The 19,299-nt window shown below is 41.2% G+C and overlaps 1 protein-coding gene and 1 long non-coding RNA gene across 2 annotated transcripts in view; both read left to right on the top strand.

The window, feature by feature from the left end:
• Positions 1–19,299, top strand: part of LOC129393099 (uncharacterized) — a 280,185-nt gene that overhangs the window by 218,396 nt on the left and 42,490 nt on the right. The gene's annotated exons all lie outside the window — the stretch shown is intronic.
• On the top strand, positions 508–6,388 carry TUSC1 (tumor suppressor candidate 1). The gene has a single exon (XM_034967265.3). The coding sequence runs from the start codon at positions 5,034–5,036 to the stop codon at positions 5,670–5,672; it is 639 nt and encodes a 212-aa protein (XP_034823156.1). The 5' UTR covers positions 508–5,033; the 3' UTR covers positions 5,673–6,388.

Consider the following 19,299-nt stretch of genomic DNA (forward strand, 5'->3'; position numbering starts at 1 on the left):
CCAGGTATGTCTGACTCCAAAACACATCTTATTTATTAATTTTTAAAAAGTATCCACTGTATCTTAAAACAAGTCATTAACAAGGTTTACTATTATTAAGGCAGTGCTACCTCCTATTTCACTATAATTCAGCATTCTGCAAACCTTTCTTGGTGACTTTCAATTAGCTAGGCCTGTTGGATAGTCTAACTTTGACTATTAAGTGGTTAATAGTTTTACTTGGTAAAATCTTCCTTTAAGATTATGTAAGAAAAGTAAGAATAAATAATTTCAACATCCTAGTTATCCAAGAGCCATTTGTATTACACCACACACACACACACACACACACACACGGACACACACACACTACAAACTGTTCCTTTAAGTCCAAAAGTTCACACCCTATTTGCAGATCCATTTGCACAAGAAATGTTAACATAGGGAAGGACTTCAGCATCAAATTATCAAATTACTGGTAAGGCATTTTTTTATCAATGTTTTATTTTTTCTTCAGCTTTATTGATAATACGGTATATACATCAATGTGATATTCTGTGATATGTGATATCACATATACAATGTGATATTTTGGTATACTTATACAATGTGAAAAGATTACCACAATCAAGCTAACTATAATAACATACCCATCATATCAATGTTTAAAAGAGGGGAAAAGCACCTTGAGGTGAAGAGAGCTAAGACAGATTTACGAAATGTTAACATAGGGAAGGACTTCAGCATCAAATTATCAAATTACTGGTAAGACATTATTTTATCAATGTTAATTTTTTTCTTCAACTTTATTGATGTAAGATTGACAAAAGTTGTAAACTTTTATTTGTATAACCTGCATATACTATGTGATATTTTGGTATACCTATACAATGTGAAAAAGTTACCACCATCAAGCTAACTACAATAACATACCCATCATATCAATGTTTAAAAGAGGCGAAAACTCCCTTGAGATGAAGAGAACTAACACAGATTTATGAAATGGTGGGGTATAACTCTGCCTTGATGAATTCTTTACGATCCAGATAATTGAGGAAAAAAAGTGAAAGGTACTATATTAGTCATATTGGGCTGCTGTAACAATATATCGTAGACTGGGTGGCTTAAACAACATAAATGTATTCTTTATAGTTCTGGAGGCTGAGAAGTCCAGGATCAAGGTACTGGCTAATTCAATTCCCTGGTGAAGTTATCTTGCTGGCTTGCAGATGCTACCTTCTTGGTTTTTTTCTCACATGGAAGAAAGGAGAATGAGAGCAAGCGAGAGAGAGAGAGAGAGAGAGAGAGAGAGAGATTGGGAGATAGAGAGACAGAGAGAGTGCTCTGGTGCCTTTTCTTGTAAAGACACTAATCCAGTCATAAAGGCTCTACCCTCAAGATTTCATCTAAACTTATTTATTAATACTTCCTGTATTAGGTCGTTCTTGCATTGCTATAAATACCTGAAACTAGGTAATTTAAAAGAAAAGTTATTTAATTGGCTCACAGTTGTGCAGGCTGCACAGGAAGCATAGTGCTAGCATCTGCTTCTGGGGAGGTCTCAGGAAGCTTTTACTCATGGTGGAAGGCAAAGGGGGAGTAGGCAATTCACATGGCAAAAACAGGAGCAAGAGGTAGCGGGGAGGTACTACACACTTTTAAACAGCCAGATCTCACGAGAACTCACACTTGTGGGAACAAAATCAAAAGGGTGTTACTAAACCATTCATTATAAATCCACCCACCCTCATGATCCAATCACCTCTCACCAGGCCCTGTTTTCAATAGTGGGGATTATAATTCCAACATGAGACATAAATACAAACTATATGTTCCACGGTTTGAGTTACTTGCAGTCATCCCTGGCCAAAAATATTAAATGGAAAATCCCAGGAAAGAAAAACATTTCGTAAGTTTTAAAGTGTGCACTATTCTGAGTAATGTAATGAAATCTCTCACCATTTCCATCCTGATAGGAATGTGAATCATCTTTGTCCACTGCATCTATGCTGTTGACCCTACTCACCCATCGGTCACTCAGTGGCTATGTCAGTTATCAACTGGAAAAAAAACATGGTACAATTGTCCCTCAGCATCCTTGGGGGTTTGGATCCAGGACTCTTGATAATATGCTCAAGGACCTTATATAAAATGTCATAGTATTTGCATATAACCTACACACATCCTCCCATATACTTTAAATCCTCTCTAGATTACTAACCAAAGCCCTGTAAATTCTATGTATATAGTTGTTACACTGTATTTTTGTTTTTTTAATTGTATTTTTATTTAAAAATATTTTTGATCTGTGGTTGATTCAGTCTACCAGTGTGGAACCCACCAATACAGAAGGAAGACTGTATGTGTATACAGGGTTCATTACCATCCAAGGTTTCAGGCATTCACTGAGGATCTTGGAATGCATCCCTACAAATAAGAGGGACTGCTGTACTTGCATTTTTATGTTCTTTTACTTCAAACTTCGTAACCTTAGTCAAGAAATAATCTTTGGTCTTAGAGTTTCCTAAATGCAAAGTGCAAGTAGTCATTTTCTTTTTAATTTTAAAACTGTTTAAGCAGAATTCTTTTTATAGCAGAATTCTTTTTCTTGAGCAAGAGTAGCTTAAGGAACAATGATGAACCAGTTGTCAGAAAAGAGTGACCTATGTCCTTTAAGACTTTCTTCTATTTAGCAAGCAAGCAATTTTACTGTTCAGAAGCCCCCAGTCTTAAAAAGCAGCACAGGTATCTATCTACCTTTTATTTTTCTAATCAAGCACTTATATACTTATTCTATATGTTTTCTTTTAAGTATTATTGTAGTCTTGCATTTCTTTTAAATTTGATCAGTTCCATATATTTTCCAAATTTTTTCCATTTTATTTTCATATATAGGTACATATTATTTGCCCAGTAATATTTTTATATGTAGACCATTAACAAACTACAAGTCTGGAGAAGCATTTTTACTCTTTGTGCTACCATCCTCAGAAAAGTTGTAATTTTCATCTTCGAGTATATGATTCTTGACATATTATTCTAGGTAAATTAAAATAAATACAAGTATATACTTTTAGTACTAATCATTTTAATCACTCTGTTGTCTCAACTCCACTTTCAACTTAGAAATGACATTGTCTCTATGTCGTATTTGAAAGATTGGTGGACTCTCCATTAACAAATCATAAGACAAATGTTCACTGCCACATAAGACAGTCTTTATGAGTCTTAATACCTTTTTGTTGGATCGATTTTTTCCACATTTTTTTCTTTCCTTTTCTTCCAAACTTCCCTTTCTCCCTCCCTTCATCCCTTCCCCCTTCCTTATTTTTTGAGATAGGTCTCCCTTTGTCGCCCAGGATGGAGTACAATGGTGTGATCATAGCTCACAGCAGTCTTGCAGCCTCAACCTTAATGTAAATTAAGAATGATACAGTCCTTCTTGAATCGCCTGAACCCGGAAGGTGGTGGTGGCAGTGAGCAGAGATGGCGCCATTGCACTCCAGCCTGGGCAACAAGAGCGAAACTCCATCTCAAGAATGATATGCTCCTTCTTTTTTTTTTTTTTTTTTTTTGAGAAGGAGTCTTGCTCTGTCGCCCAGGCTGGAGTGCAATGACGCAATCTCAGCTCACTGCAAACTCTGCCTCCCGGGTTCAAGCGATTCTCCTGCCTCAGCCTCCCGAGTAGCTGAGACTACAGGCGCGTGCCACCATGCCCGGCTAATTTTTGTATTTTTAGTAGAGACGGGGTTTCATTGTGTTAGCCAGGATGGTCTTAATCTCCTGACCTTGTGATCCTCCCGCCTCGGCCTCCCAAAGTGCTAGGATTACAGGCGTGAGCCACCACGCCTGGCCTGGAATGTGGTCCTTCTTAAAACTAAATTTATATTTTTTGAAATTCCAAAATTATATCTTTCATGTTATAAAATGAGATAATTGAGAACACATTTGGTGTTGTGGTCTCTTAAGATCTTGCCTAACAAAATAAAAGTACAAAAAAATTGAGTAAATATTTTCCCCTTATTTGTACTTGTCAATGAAGACCCTATGTATGTACTTATATGTTTTTCTTGTTCGTTACTTGCTCCAGTGGTTTGGAAATTTTGGTTATCCTGAGAATTCTCTGGGACCTTGTTAGACATGTAGATTCTTGCTAGGGCATACTTGCTCAAGAGATTCTGGCGTCAGTACCTAATCCTTAAATTACTTTGCAATAATCCCGTTACTATGTAGGTTGAGACCCTACAAGAAGGAATGATTCATTCAATGAGATGTACATCCTTGATCCCAGAAACTTTGGAACGAAGTATTCAGTTTCTTCAATAAACAGAGCACTTCTTGTTTCATAGGTTTTGGGGGTTGGCCTGAACAAATCAACTAAGTATGACCTAGTTTCTATAGCGTTCTGAACAATTTACAGAGTGAATTCCTGGCTGTTCACAAATTGGGAATTGACTGCGTTCTTTGGAGAGCCAGGTGTTTCCGCTGGGAAACCCCATGACAGGTACTCAGCCCAATTCTCTTTAATGTTTTATTAAACATAGGGGTGGGTTAAACCACTGGGTTTTAAATGAAGTACTTAGAGCTTTTCAACTTGCCCCATAGCTCTGTCTCAGAACTGATCATTCTATTATCATTAGTTTTGAGAACGCCGTGTAAAGAGCAAAGTAACCACTGGTGGTTGCACTCCGGAGCGGGCGAGGACGGCTAGTTCCTGCAGTGCCCAGGCCTGCAGGGAAGCGCCCTGGCACAACTCAGCTGAGGATACACGCTTTTTCCCGCGCAGCCGGAGGGCTGAACAGCAAAGCACTCCCCGGGGGAATTGTGTGTCAGCGCAGCCTGGAGATAGCAGGCCCAGGGGGCAGCTCCACCACAGGAGACAGGACACGCCTCAGTCTGGGCAAATTCCCGGCCTCCTTTGGCTCTAAGCCAGCAGCCGCCGCCCGCGACCTCCTCTCCTCCTCCGTCGTCACCCCGGCCGCCCTGCCGGCCCCGAACTTGCCCGCGCCTGGCCGCGCGGCCCCTCAGCCCACGGGGCTGGCGGCGCGGTTGGGATGGGACCGATGTGGCGCATGCGTGGTGGCGCCACTAGGCGCGGGAGTTGCTGCTGCGGGGACGGTGCTGCGGGCAGCCGAGGGCCAGGCCGCTCCGGCCGGGCTCGTGGTGGGGGCAGCCCCAGCGGCGGCGGCGGCGGCGTGGGCTGGCGAGGCCGCGCGGACGGCGCCCGACAGCAGCTGGAGGAGCGGTTTGCCGACCTGGCGGCGAGCCACTTGGAGGCCATCCGTGCGCGGGATGAGTGGGACCGGCAGAACGCGCGGTTGCGTCAGGAGAACGCCCGGCTGCGGCTCGAGAACCGGCGGCTGAAGCGCGAGAACCGCAGCCTCTTCCGTCAGGCTTTGCGGCTCCCCGGCGAAGGCGGCGACGGGACGCCCGCGGAGGCGCGCCGGGTCCCTGAAGAGGCCAGCACGAACCGGAGGGCTAGAGACAGCGGCCGAGAGGACGAGCCGGGCAGCCCCAGGGCCCTGAGGGCCCGACTTGAGAAGCTGGAGGCCATGTACCGCCGGGCCCTGCTGCAGCTGCACCTCGAGCAGCGGGGACCACGTCCGAGCGGGGACAAGGAGGAGCAGCCTCTACAGGAACCCGACTCCGACCTCCGCTCCCGGGACTCGGAACCCTCTGGGCCCTGGCTGTAGCCGAGGCCGCAGCCGGAGAGAGGCGGAGCCTCGCGCGGGCCCCTCCTCCTCCGTTCCCAGCTACCCCCCACCTCGCGCACGCCCTGGCCCGCGCTCTGCCCGCGGATACCTAGGACTACGGTGCCTTCCCGCCCCCACCAGTGGACACTTCCGGGTGGCGCTTGGCCATCCGCTTGGCGGAGGTCGAGTGGGTGCAAGGGCCCTCAGGACCTCCCACATGTACAGTTCCCCTGCCTCTTGCCCCGGCTAATTTCCCTGGAGAGAGGCCTAGCCAACAACGAAGGGACGGATTTTAAAACAGCAAGAACTGGGTGCCAAGAAACACTTCATATTCCCTGAACTTTTCTGGATGTTGTGCGAACCTGTTGTATTTTTTTTTTTTTCCTGTATTTTGGTTCTGAGGGATGAGTAATGTGTTTTTAGTTGGTTGAGTTTATCCATTCTTCAATCCCCTAAAGCCTTCAGCTATTCTTTCATATGTGGCCAACATTTTAAGTACAGTGTTTGCTTTTATAAGTCGGTGTTACTTGGATGTCCTATAAAATACCCACTTTTTATAAAGATGATATTTATAACCTAGGAACTCATGCCTGTCTTGGCTGCAGTCCCTGTACATCTAATATATACTGATTTGTTTGCCCCCAGAGAATTTTGAAGGTATCTGCCTATATCGTGATCTTTTGAAATGGTAAATAAATCTGGTGCATTAAAAATTATCTGAAAGGTTCCGGCGAGTATTATTTGAAGTGTGTTACATTTTTATATTTTTTCAAAGATACCTTTATGAATATACTAATTTAAATCTGGTTTTAGTTGTCCTTAGTAAACTATCATGTTCTTTTAGCTTCATGTAACAGTGATCTTTTAAAATAATCTAAAGATTAGGTAGTCTAAAAGTTATTTTAATCTTTAATGTTCAATTAGCTTAATTAGTACGTAGATAATTTGCCTTATTTTGACTAAGGACTTTTAAGAAATTATAAATTACTTGTATATCAAAAGTTCCCCTAACAAAGTAATTTAAGTCTCAGTTGTTATTTCAATGGCACAAAAAAGTGACTAGTTTAGCAATAAATGTCCTAAAATTACTTTTATTGCGCTTCGTTATTAACACTTTTGCCAACTAAGTAATGAAGAGGATACCATTGTGCCTGATAAAAAATCATAGGTCCAAGAGTGTTTCAATGATGGAAAACATTTCAGGGGAAAAAATCATGAATAGAATTGTCAAGTGAATAAAATATACTAGTTATGGCATAGTCCAGAAATTTTAAATATTATATATTACAAAACAATGTTTCAGTCGTGTCCGTGTGAAGAGACCACCAAACAGGCTTTGTGTGAGCAACAAGGCTGTTTATTTCACCTGGGTGCAGGCAGGCTGAGTCCGAAAAGAGAGTCAGTGAAGGGAGATACAGGGGTGGGGCCGTTTTATAAGTTTTGGGTAGGTAAAGGAAAATTACAGTCAAAGGGGGGTTGTTCTCTGGCAGACAGGAGTGGGGGTCACGAGGTGCTCAGCAGGGGAGCTTTTGAGCCAGGATGAGCCAGGAGAAGGAATTTCACAAGATAATGTCATCAGTTAAGGCAGGAACAGGCCATTTTCACTTGTTTTGTGGTGGAATGTCATCAGTTAAGGAAAGAAGCAGCCATCTGGATGTGTACATGTGGGTCACAGGGGACATGATGGCTTAGCTTGGGCTCAGAGGCCTGACACCATGTACCAGGAAAACAAGTTTTGTGATTTTTCAAGTTCTGGGTTATGAAGACACTGTATTTTGCTTAAAGGTAATTGATATTCAGATGTGAATATTAGAATCTTCCCCTATGGCCAAAAAATATAAGGAACTTGTTGAGAAGAGGTAGGTATATGAAAATAAATTATATTCCCCTTCACTTCATTTTCTAAGAATGAAAGAAATACAGTGATGTACTGCCTAACCAACATTTCAGTCAGGAATGCGCTGCTTATATGATGATGGTCCCGTAAGATTATAATACTGTTATTTTTATTGTACCTTTTCTATGTGTAGACATGTTTAAATACACAACTACCATTGCGTTGTAATTGCCAGCAGTATTCAGTAGAATAACATGCTTCCAAATTTGTAGCCTAGCAGGAATAGGCTCTACCATATAGCCTAGGTATGTAGTAAGCTATACCTTCTAAGTTTGTGTAGGTACACTGTAATGTTCACATAACAAAGAAATTGCCTAGTGATGCATTTCTCAGAGCATGTCCCATTGTTAAGAGATCCATGTCTGTAAAACATGTTTAGGAGGCAGTAGGAATTGGAGAACGGAAAAAATGTTTGTCCACCTTCCTGCTATTACATTGTAACTTCAGGCTTAAATTGGTTAAGCTCTCCAAATCTTAGTATTCTCATTTGTAAAATGAACATAAGATCTACCTCAACATGTTATAAAAATGTTATTGAGATAATACAGCAAAATGCCTGCTTCAAAGTTTTCATGCACGTCCGTGTGAAGAGACCACCAAACAGGCTTTGTGTGAGCAGCAAGGCTGTTTATTTCACCTGGGTGCAGGTGGGCTGAGTCCGAAAAGAGAGTCAGTGAAGGGAGATAGGGGTGGGGCTGTTTTATAGGATTTGGGTAGGTAAAGGAAAAAGGGGGGTTATTCTCTGGCAGGCAGGGGTGGGGGTCACAAGGTGGTCAGTAGGGGAGCTTTTGAGCCAGGATGAGCCAGGAGACGGAATTTCACAAGATAATGTCATCAGTTAAGGCAGGAACAGGCCATTTTCACTTGTTTTGTGGTGGAATGTCATCAGTTAAGGCAGGAACTGGCCATCTGGATGTGTACCTGCAGGTCACAGGGGATATGATGGCTTAGCTTGGGCTCAGAGGCCTGACATTCCTGACTTCTCATATTAATAAGAAACATAAAATGAAATAGTGGTAAAGTGTTGGGACAGTGAACATTTTTAGGGGTGGTATGGAGAGATAATAGGCGATGTTTCTCAGGGCTACTTCCAGTGGGATTAGAGGTGGCGTGGGAACCTAGATTGGGAGAGATTAAGCTGAAGGAAGATTTTGTGGTAAGGGGTGATACTGTGGGGTTGTTAGAAGAAACATTTGTCATTTAGAATTATTGGTGATGGCCTGGATACGGTTTTGTATGAATTGAAAAATGGAATAAGAGAAGGAGAAAAACAGGTATTAAAGGTCTAAGAATTGGGAGGAGCTAGGACATTTAATTAGAGAGTGCCTAAGGAGATTCAGCATAGTCCTGCCAGCAAAGATTATTTATTTACTTTAAGAGTTAAGAGTGGCAGTTTGGGGATAGCACCAGGGGATATCCGCTGTGATGGCTTGGAGAAACAGTGTAAACTGGCAGTGTAAACAAGAGCAGGGCATGTATGAGTAGTTGAAAATGGTGAATAGGAGTATGACTAGACAGAAGATAGTAGGGATGACAAGGTTTTTGGGGCACAGTCTAAGTTGGTCTGGTGCCTGGAATGAGACTGGGGCCAAATAAAAAGAAGCGTCTATACAGGAGCTCAAATGGGCTGTACCTTGTAGCATTCTGAGGACAGGCCTGAATTCTGAGAAGGCAAAGTGGTAAAAGTATTGTCCAGTCCTTTTTAAGTTGGTGGCTGAGCTGGGTGAGGTGTGTTTTTAAAAGACTATTAGTCCGTTCTACCTTTCCTGAAGACCGAGGACCGTAAGGGATATAAAGGTTTCACTGAATACCAAGAGCCTGAAAAAATGCTTGGCTGATTTGACTAATAAAGGCCAGTCTGCTCTCGGACTGTATAGAGGTGGGAAGGCCAAACCGAGGAATTATGTCTGACAGAAGGGAAGAAATGACAGTGGTGGCCTTCTCAGACACTGTGGGAAAGGCCTCTACCCATCCAGTGAAAGTGTCTACCTAGACTAAGAGGTATTTTAGTTTTCTGACTCGGGGCATGTGAGTAAAGTCAATTTGCTAGTCCTGGGCAGGGGCAAATCCCCGAGCTTGATGTGTAGGAAAGGGAGGAGGCCTGAACAATCCCTGAGGGGTATTAGAATAGCAGATGGAACACTGAGAAGTGATTTCCTTGAGGATAGATTTCCAGGACGGAAAGGAAATGAGAGGTTCTAAGAGACAGGCTAGCGGCTTGTAACCTACATGGAAGAGGTTATGAAATGACGAAAGAATAGAATGGGCCTGTGAGGCTGGAAGGAGATATTTTCCTTGGTCTAAGAACCATTTGCCTTGTGTGGAAAAGAGATTGATAGGTGGAAGTTTCAGCGGAGGAGTAGGTGGGAGTGACGGATATGAAGGAGGAAAACTGGCCGTGAAGTACAGAAGTTGGAAATCTAGCTGCTTGTCTAGCCACCTTATCAGCATAAGCGTTGCCTAGAGCAATGGGATCTGACGCCTTTTGATGGCCTTTGCAGTGAATGACTCCAGCTTCCTTTGGAAGTAAAAAGGCCTTGAGCAGAGTTTTTATTAAAGAAGCATTAATGATGGAGGACCCTTGCGTAGTGAGGAAACCTCCTTCAGTCAATATAACAGCATGATGGTGCAGAATATGAAAGGCATATTTAGAGTCAGTATAAATATTGACGCGTAGTCCTTTTTCAAGAGTGAGGACTTGAGTTAAGGCAACTAATTCGGCTTGCTGAGAGGTAGTGGAGGGGGGCAAAGCGGTAGCCTCAAAGATAGATGTGGAAGATACTGTAGCATAGCCTGCCTTTGCTGGTGAGTGGCGATTAGGCCTGGTGGAACTGCCACCAATAAACTAAATGTGATCAGGGTGAGAAAAAGGAAAGGAAATACGGGGAAATGGGGTGAATGTCAGGTGGATCAGAGAGATACAGTCATGAGGGTCAGGTGTGTTAACCAGAATAATGTGGGAGGCCAGATTGAAGTCCGTGCCAGGAACAATGGTAATTGTGGGAGACTTTACAAAGAGTGAGTACAGCTGAAGGAGCCGGGGAGCAGAAAGTATACGCGTCAGGTATGAGGAAGAAAAGAGATTTTGGAAGTTATGAGAAATGTAGAGTGAGTTGAGCACAGTTTGTGATTTTTAGGGCCTCTGAAAGTATTAAAGCAGTGGCAGCCACTGCACACAGACATGAGGGCTAGGCTAAAACAGTAAGGTCAAAGTTGTTTGGACAGAAAGGCTACAGGGTGCGGTCCCGGCTCTTGTGTAAGAATTCTGACTGTGCTAACCATGCCTAGGAAGGAAAGGAGTTGTTGTTTTATAAGGGATTGAGGTTTGGGAGATTACTCGGACATGATCAGCAGGGAGAGCACGTGTGTTTTTATGAGAATTATGCCGAGATAGGTAACAGATGAGGAAGAAATTTTGGCTTGACTGAAGTAAAGGGGGCTGTCTGTGAAGCCTTGCGGCAGTACAGCTCAGGTAATTTGCTGAGCCTAATGGGTGTCAGGGTCAGTCCAAGTGAAAGCGAAGAGAGGCTGGGATGAAGGGTGCAAAGGAATAGTAAAGAAAGCATGTTTGAGATCCAGAACAGAATAATGGGTTGTAGAGAGAGGTATTGAGGATAGGAGAGTATATGGTTTTGGCACCACGGGGTGGATAGGCAAAACAGTTTCGTTGATAAGGTGCAGATCCTGAACTAACCTGTAAGGCTTGTCTGGTTTTAGGACAGGTGAAATGGAATTGTAAGGGGAGTTTACAGGCTTTAAAAGGCCATGCTGTAGCACACGAGTGGTAGCAGGCTTTAATCCTTTTAAAGCATGCTGTGGGATGGGATATTGGCATTGAGCAGGGTAAGGGTGATTAGGTTTTAATGGGATGGTAAGGGGTGCATGACGGTCGCTAAGGAGGGAGTAGAGGGTCCTATACTTGTGGGTTAAGGTGGGGAGATACAAGGGAAGGATGTGAAAGAGGCTTTGAACTGGGGGAAAAGGCGGCAATGAGGTGTGGCTGTAGCCCAGGAATAGTCAGCGAAGCAGATAATTAGTGTCTCGGCCTAATAAGGAAACTGCGCAGGTGGGGATAACTAAAAGGAGTGCTTAAAAGAGTATATCTAAGTCGGCACCACAGTTGGGGAGTTTTTAAGAGGTTTAGAAGCCTGGCCGTCAATACCCACAACAGTTATGGAGGCAAGGGAAACAGGCCCTTGAAAAGAAGGTAATGTGGAGTGGGTAGCCTCCGTATTGATTAAGAAGGGGACAGACTTACCTTCCACTGTGAGAGTTACCTAGAGCGTCTGTGATGGTCCTGTAGGCTTCGGAGGCAATCGGGCAGTGTCAGTCTTCAGCTGCTAAGCTGAGAAGATCTGGGAAGGAGTCAGAGAGCCTTGGGCCAGAGTTCCAGGGGCTCTGGGAGCGGCTGCCAGGTGAGTTGAACAGTCTGATTTTCAGTGGGTTCCTGCACAGATGGGACACGGCTTAGGAGGAATCCCGGGCTGTGGGCATTCCTTGGCCCATTGGCCAGATTTCTCACACTTATAGCAAGCTCTTGAGGGTGGAGGTTCTGGAGGAACCCCTTGCAGCTGCGGTTTGGGCATTTGGAGTTCTTGTGTGCTGGAGATGTGGCTGGGGTTTGTCTCACAGTGGAGGTAAGGAATTGCAACTCAGAAATACATTGCTACTTGGCTGCCTCTACTCTATTATTGTACACCTTGAAGGTGAGGTTAATTAATTCCTGTTGTGGGATTTGAGGGCCGGAATTTAATTTTTGGAGTTTTATTGAATGTCGGGAGCAGATTGGGTAATAAAATATATATTAAGAATAAGACGGCCTTTTGACCTTTTAGGGCCTAGGGCTGTAAAGCATCTCAGGGTTGCTGCCAAACGATCCATGAACTGGGCTGGATTTTTATATTTGATGAAAAAGAGCCTAAATGCTATCTGATTTGGGATAAAGAAAAAGCATTAACCTTGACTATGCCTCTAGCTCCAGCCACCTTTTTAAGGTGCAATTGCTGGGCAGGTGGGGGAGGGCTAGTCACGGAAGGAAACTGTAAGCGGGACCAGGTTTCAGGAGGGGAGGTGATAAAAGGATTGTAGGGTGGAGGAGCAGAGGCTGAGGAAGAATTGGGACTTAGCTCGGCCTGGCGAGGAGGGGAGAGGTCAGATGGCTCTGTAGAAAAGGAAGATTAGAAAGACTCAGCGATGCTTGGGGTTGGGACTGAAGGGACAGGTGGGAGGGAAAGAAGGAAGATTTGGGACAAGTTGCACTGGGAACAGAGACTAGGGAGGGACCGATGTGTAAAAGAATGCCTGGACGTCAGGCATCTCAGACCGTTTGCCTATTTTATGACAAGAATTATTTAGATCTCGTAGGATGGAAAAATTGAAAGTGCCGTTTTCTGGCTATTGGGAACCACTGTCGAGTTTGTATTGGGGTCAAGCGGCATTGCAGAAGAAAATAAGGCATTTAGGTTTTAGGTCAGGTGTGAGTTGAAGAGGTTTTAAGTTCTTAAGAACACAGGCTAAGGGAGAAGGAGGAGGAACGGAGGGTGGAAGGTTGCCCATAGCGAAGGAGGCAAGCCCAGAGAAAAGAGAGAGTAGAGACACGGAGGGAAGGGGTTTGGGGGTTCTTACCCTCCAGAAAAGCAGGAAGGGGGTTGGGGCACAGAGATAAGAGGTCGAGGCGTAGAAATAAGGGATCGGGGTGCAGAGATAAGAGGTCGGGGTGTGGAAATAATGTATCCAGGGGTTCTTGCCCCCAGAAAAGCAGAGAAGGGGTAGAGACATGGAGAGAAGGGGTTGGGGGGTTTTTGCCCCCTAGAAAAGTGGTACTTGCCACTAAGGGTGAAGGAGAAGGGGTTGGGGGGTTCTTGCCCTCCAGAAAAGTGGAGAAGGGGTAGAGACATGGAGAGAAGGGGTTGGGGGGTTCTTGCCCCCCAGAAAAGCAGTACTTGCCACTAAGGGTGAAGGATGAAGGCAGGCATCCTTGGGTGGTCAGACATCTCTGAAACATAGGTGAATAATCAGAGGCATCCCTGCAATGATTAAACACCAAGGGAGGGCTGCCTTCCTGAGTCCGTGACTGGCGCCAGAGTTTTGGGTCCACGGATAAAACATGTCTCCTTTGTCTCTACCAGAAAATGAAAGGAAATTAAGAGAAAGGAGAGATTGAAGGGTAGCACCAAGATTGAAAGGAGAAAGTGGGTGAGGGATAGTGAGAGAGGTTGGAGAAGAGAGTAAGAAGAGGCCGCTTACCTGATTTAAAATTGGTGAGATGTTCCTTGGGCTGGTGGGTCTGAGGACCCGAGGTCGTAGGTGGATCTTTTTCATGGAGCAAAGAGCAGGAGGACAGGGGATTGATCTCCCAAGGGAGGTCCCCTATCCGAGTCACAGCAACAACTTTCATGCGCTTCGGTGTGAAGAGACCACCAAACAGGCTTTGTGTGAGCAGTAAGGCTGTTTATTTCACCCGGGTGTAGGCAGGCTGAGTCCAAAAAGAGAATCAGTGAAGGGAGATACGAGTGGGGCCGTTTTATAGGATTTGGGTAGGTAAAGGAAAAAGGGGGATTGTTCTCTGGCAGGCAGGAGTGAGGTCACAAGGAGCTCAGTAGGGGAGCTTTTGAGCCAGGATGAGCCAGGAGAAGGAATTTCACAAGATAATGTCATCAGTTAAGGCAGGAACAGGCCATTTTCACCTGTTTTGTGGTGGAATGTCATCAGTTGAGGCAGGAACTGGCCATCTGGATGTGTACATGCAGGTCACAGGGGATATGATGGCTTAGCTTGGGCTCAGAGGCCTGACAAAAGTAAGTTCAATATCTGTGAGAATTATAATCCAAAGTGTGAAAATTGTAGATGCATATTTTTCTTACACTTTTCCCTTGCTTTCTGTATCTTGCTTCTATATGACTTTACATGTATTAGCAAAGATAAATAAATTTGGAATAAATTGACACTTTTTACTACTTAGAAGCAAATAGAAGAGAGAAAAACCTATATAATAAGAATAATGAAATATAAGTTTAAAAAATAATTACCACTTGTCGCAAAATTGGGGATATTTAACAACCAACCATATTATTTAGTTTACATAGTTCTTAAACACTTTTTGTCTTAAAATATGTACATATGAATGAATGCTAAAAATTGTAAATGTTACTGGTGAAAACGTTTTTATAATAGGATGTAAGTGCACACACACACACACACACACAAATGAGGGTAACTTTTGAGCATAATTCCTAAAAGGCATTGCAAATTCTGAAAATAAAATGCTCATAGGTTGGGTTAAAGCTAATGTCTATTTCAAGCTTGATGAAGTTCTCTGCTGATAACTGATAAAGCATCATGTAGTAATGTGAAAGAGGTTTCGTTATATCACAATATGTAGCAATTAAAGAAATGGGTAAAGTTGATTTTTAGAAAAGCCTCTTGTAGAGGAGGCTTTAAAATCTGAAGTTGATTTTAGAAAGGATATACAATGATATCCTCTTCATTACTTAGTTGTCAAGTGTTATTCATTAACAAAGGGCAATAAAAGTTACCAGGACATTTATCGCTAATCTAGAAATTTTAGTTTGATCTAGGATCCAGTTTGATCTAAAATAAACAAAAACTGCCGTGTACCATACCTTATTACAATGACATTTTCTTTTCATTCTTTCAGATTACTTGTGCAATGAAAAGAGGGCTTACAGTTTATAGAAATAAGTGACAAAAATGTATGTCTTCTTAGCAAACGAATTTAGTGAGGGGGGATTGGCATGTTTTTAATAAACATTTTTTATGGCTGCTACTCACAAAAGTACACTTTATCATATCTAGTACAAAAAAATTAGGAAATGAAAGCAATATAAAAGGAGTACTTACGTAGATCGTAGAATAAGCTTTTTTGCTAAACATCTTGAATATTATGAATATTTGAAAAATACTTGAAAACATTTTTTGTCATGTTTAAATATTCTTAGACATAGTTTTGTCAGTTCACAAATATTGCCATGATAAAGATAATATTAAGGTATTTACTAAATTAAATTAACAGTATACACTGAAAAATTATTAGCAGCATGCCCTTGATCCCAGTGCCAAAAGACCATTTTCTCTTTTGCTAGATTTTTAGCAAAAGGATAGATTTTTACTGAGAATTTGTCACAAAATGTTTGGAAAATCTTCATGAATGGCAAAATTTGTTTATATTTCTACTTAGTGATGAATTGATAAATTAAAAATCCTAATTTTTTCTACTATAAACTTAATTTTTGAGTATCTATCTTATGTATCATCAGATATGCAAGTAGTATGTAATATATTTATGCAACATAAATATTAAAAATCAAGGAAACAGACTACACTCACATCTGACTTTCTAAGAATTATGATCAAATTTCAAATTTTAATCCTTAAACTAAGATAATTATAATACCTCAGTTATCAGAATTAAATTACACTGTGTTTAATCCAAAGCAGATAATTCTTAGTATAAAATTCATACTGAGAATCTATTTAGTTGCCAGTGTAGTCTTTGTATATTTCATGAAAATGTGTTGGTAACGAAGTATGTTTTTAAATCAACATTCTCAAACATTTGTTGTGCTTGAGAGACAGTTTGAGAAAGAAGAACCGTGAATTTGTTGGTCCTTGATTCTTGTCTGAATGATAAGCATTCTACCCTAAAAATCTGAGTTATTTGAGGGAGGAACTCTGACAACAACCTATCTCATATTCACCAGGGGCTTTATAGCGTTTTCTTTTTTTTTCTATTTGTAATGGATTCCTGAAATATCAGTTAGAAAAATACTCAGATGTAAAATCAAAAGACATGTGTATGTGTGCATACACACACACACACATGAATTTTCAATGCGTAGTGTCTTTTTCCGTTGGTGTAAAAGTGATAATATATATTGAAAAGCTTTAAAAAGTCATTTTATTGTGGTATTTAGTAAGCTAATCTTATTCCTGATAATTGGGTAAAGCCTAACATTTTTCTTAAATCATTTAATTCTCTTATCCAATCCATTATTTGCCCCTATTAGAATTGATACACAATTTCCTTGGCCTTATATTTTTCTATATTTTCTTTAACTCTAATTTGTATCATTTTAACTGTGCAACCTGTATTGTATTTTAAACTTAATGGCTTTGCCATTAGTTATGGTGAAGACTCTGTTGCTATAAAAAGAAACCCAACAATTCAGTAGCTGTAAAAAACAACTATTTTTTCTCTAACAAAATACTCTAATTAGGGTGCTTCAGGGTGTCAGGAAGCTGTGCCCATATGATTATTTGGGGTCTCAGACTCCTTTTATAGTGTGCCTCTGCCTTGCCATTGCTTCATCTACATGGTAGAAACAGATTACCATACCCAGGTTTCAGTTTATGAGAATAGTAACTATAAGTGGGAGGCAGCATACCCAGATCTGAAAATGGCATAAATCTCTCCCCTCACGTTCTGTCAGTACAACATCATTACATCACCATTTAACTTCAAAGGAGGCTAAAAAATGTAGTTAAGTTGTGTAATCTTTGGTCCAGCTATAATTTCATTGTAATGGAAGAATGGGAGAACAGATTTTTATGGACAACCACCTTAAATGGAGGCTGTCATCTATTTAGAATTTTAAAATATTTTATGTCTTAGTATAGTATTTTTGAAACTACATAATGTAGTTAAAAATAGAAATATAATAAGATTGCTTTGTAAATTGAAAAAAAATCTGACTTTTTTTATTCACCTATGCACCATTGTTATGAATACAAAACGTCAGATATTGCACTATATTTAAAATAAGTAAGGAAATACAGCTAGTAAATTTTGTATAGGACATTCCTGTAAGTATGAACTATCTGTAAAAATTGTATATTATAAAAATATGGGGTTTAGAGCCTATAAGTAGTAAGCATTATTCTGTGTGTAAATCTAAATGTAAAACTTGAGGGGAAATGTATTTTGTTCATCTTATCTATTACCTACCACAATTCTACAACTTTTGGAGCTGAAAGAGACCTTACAGGGTTTTAGCCCAGCATCCTTTAGGCCTTTTTTGTCAACAACTTAATTTTGAAGAAACTCACATTTTACATAGCACGCTAGTTGAGTATTCTTCATTCATTTATCAAGAATAGTTAACCAGGCCGAGCACGATGGCTCACGCCTGTAATCCCAGCACTTTGGGAGGCGGAGGCAGGCGGATCACGAGGTCAGGAGATCGAGATCATCTTGGTTAACACGGTGAAACCCCATCTCTACTAAAAATACAAAAAATTAGCCGGGTGCGGTGGCGGGCGCCTGTAGTCCCAGCTACTCCGGAGGCTGAGGCAGGAGAATGACGTGAACCTGGGAGGCGGAGCTTGCAGTGAGCCGAGAAAGCCCACTGCAGTCTGGCCTGGGGGAAAAAGCGAGACCGCGTCTCAAAAACAAAAAAAACAAAAAAAAACAAAATTGAATGTGAATGCGCAATAATTAAAAGTCTAATAGAACTATTTAACTCTAAAACTTAAACATTTGGCCTGTGAGTGAATGAAAATCAAAATATTGGTCAACCCTAAACAAAATTTAAATTTTACTAAATATTGTCCTATAAAGAAGGCTTTGACCTCTTCACTTGCCCTCTTGAATATATACATGTGTAGGGATGCTTCAGTTTTTCAGAGTATAATTAAAACACTTAAATATACTTGTATGATAAAACAATGTAGTTTATACCTATTTACTTTTGCTATCCTTCTCAGTATCAGTCTGTTAATTACAATTTCTTTAAACATAACTAATTTCTGTGTGTTAACTTTCACTGTGCTACATTTCCGGATTCAACTAATTGCAAGATTAAACTTGGTCTTCAAAAGTTCTGGAGCCTTTATTGGTGAATAGCAGAATACTATTATAATTATATTATATTTAAAATTTTTCAATATTTTAAATAAATTGTAATGATCACATATTAATGTTAGTGATACTAAGTTTTATTAATACATCCTTTGCTGATTCTTCACATTTCTAAGTATGTTGTTTAAAATAACATACAAAAAAAGAAGGCATGTGCTTAGAAATAGAATGAGCACAGAAACAAATAGTTGAAGAAGGCTGGTTCAAAACCGGAAGGAGATAATATAGGACAACAAAATAGGATATCTTAATTAGATGGGGCTGCTGTAACAAAATATCACAAACTGGGTGGCTTATAAACAAGAGAAATTTATTTCTCACTGTTTTGGATGCTGGAAGTATGAGATGAGCATGCCAGTAGACTAGGGTTCCAGTAAGGGCCTTCTTCCGGGTTGCAGACGCTGACTTCTTTTATCCTTAAATGTCTGAAAGACAGAGCTGTGGTCTCGTCTTTCCATATATGGTCACTCATCTCATTCTTAGGGCTCTACTCTCATGACCTAATTATGTCCTAAGGGCTACACCTCCAAATACCATCACACTGGGAATAGAGTTTCAACATACGAACTTTGGTGGCGACATAAACACTTAGTCCACTGCATAACGTAATGCTGAGCAAATGTACTAGGGTTTTCTTTACTCCAAAATATGTTCATTGAAATGCTATCTTAATTTTCCCATTAAGATAACAACATATATGCAATACAATTGCACTATCTTATATGGCTAAACTAAGAAAATATTAAAATCTGTCTCAGCAACTATCTGAAAATCTATATACCCGTATCTTTAAACCTGCACCGTAAACTAATGTTCTTGGATAGTGGCCAGAACTAACATATCTGCAGTTGTCC

The sequence above is a fragment of the Pan paniscus genome, chromosome 11 (genome assembly GCF_029289425.2).
Source record: "Pan paniscus chromosome 11, NHGRI_mPanPan1-v2.0_pri, whole genome shotgun sequence".
Lineage (NCBI taxonomy): Eukaryota > Metazoa > Chordata > Mammalia > Primates > Hominidae > Pan > Pan paniscus.

Excerpts from the sequence above, each read along its gene's own strand:
- TUSC1 (XM_034967265.3), top strand. The coding sequence starts at position 5,034 with ATGGGACCGATGTGGCGCATGCGTGGTGGCGCCACTAGGCGCGGGAGT.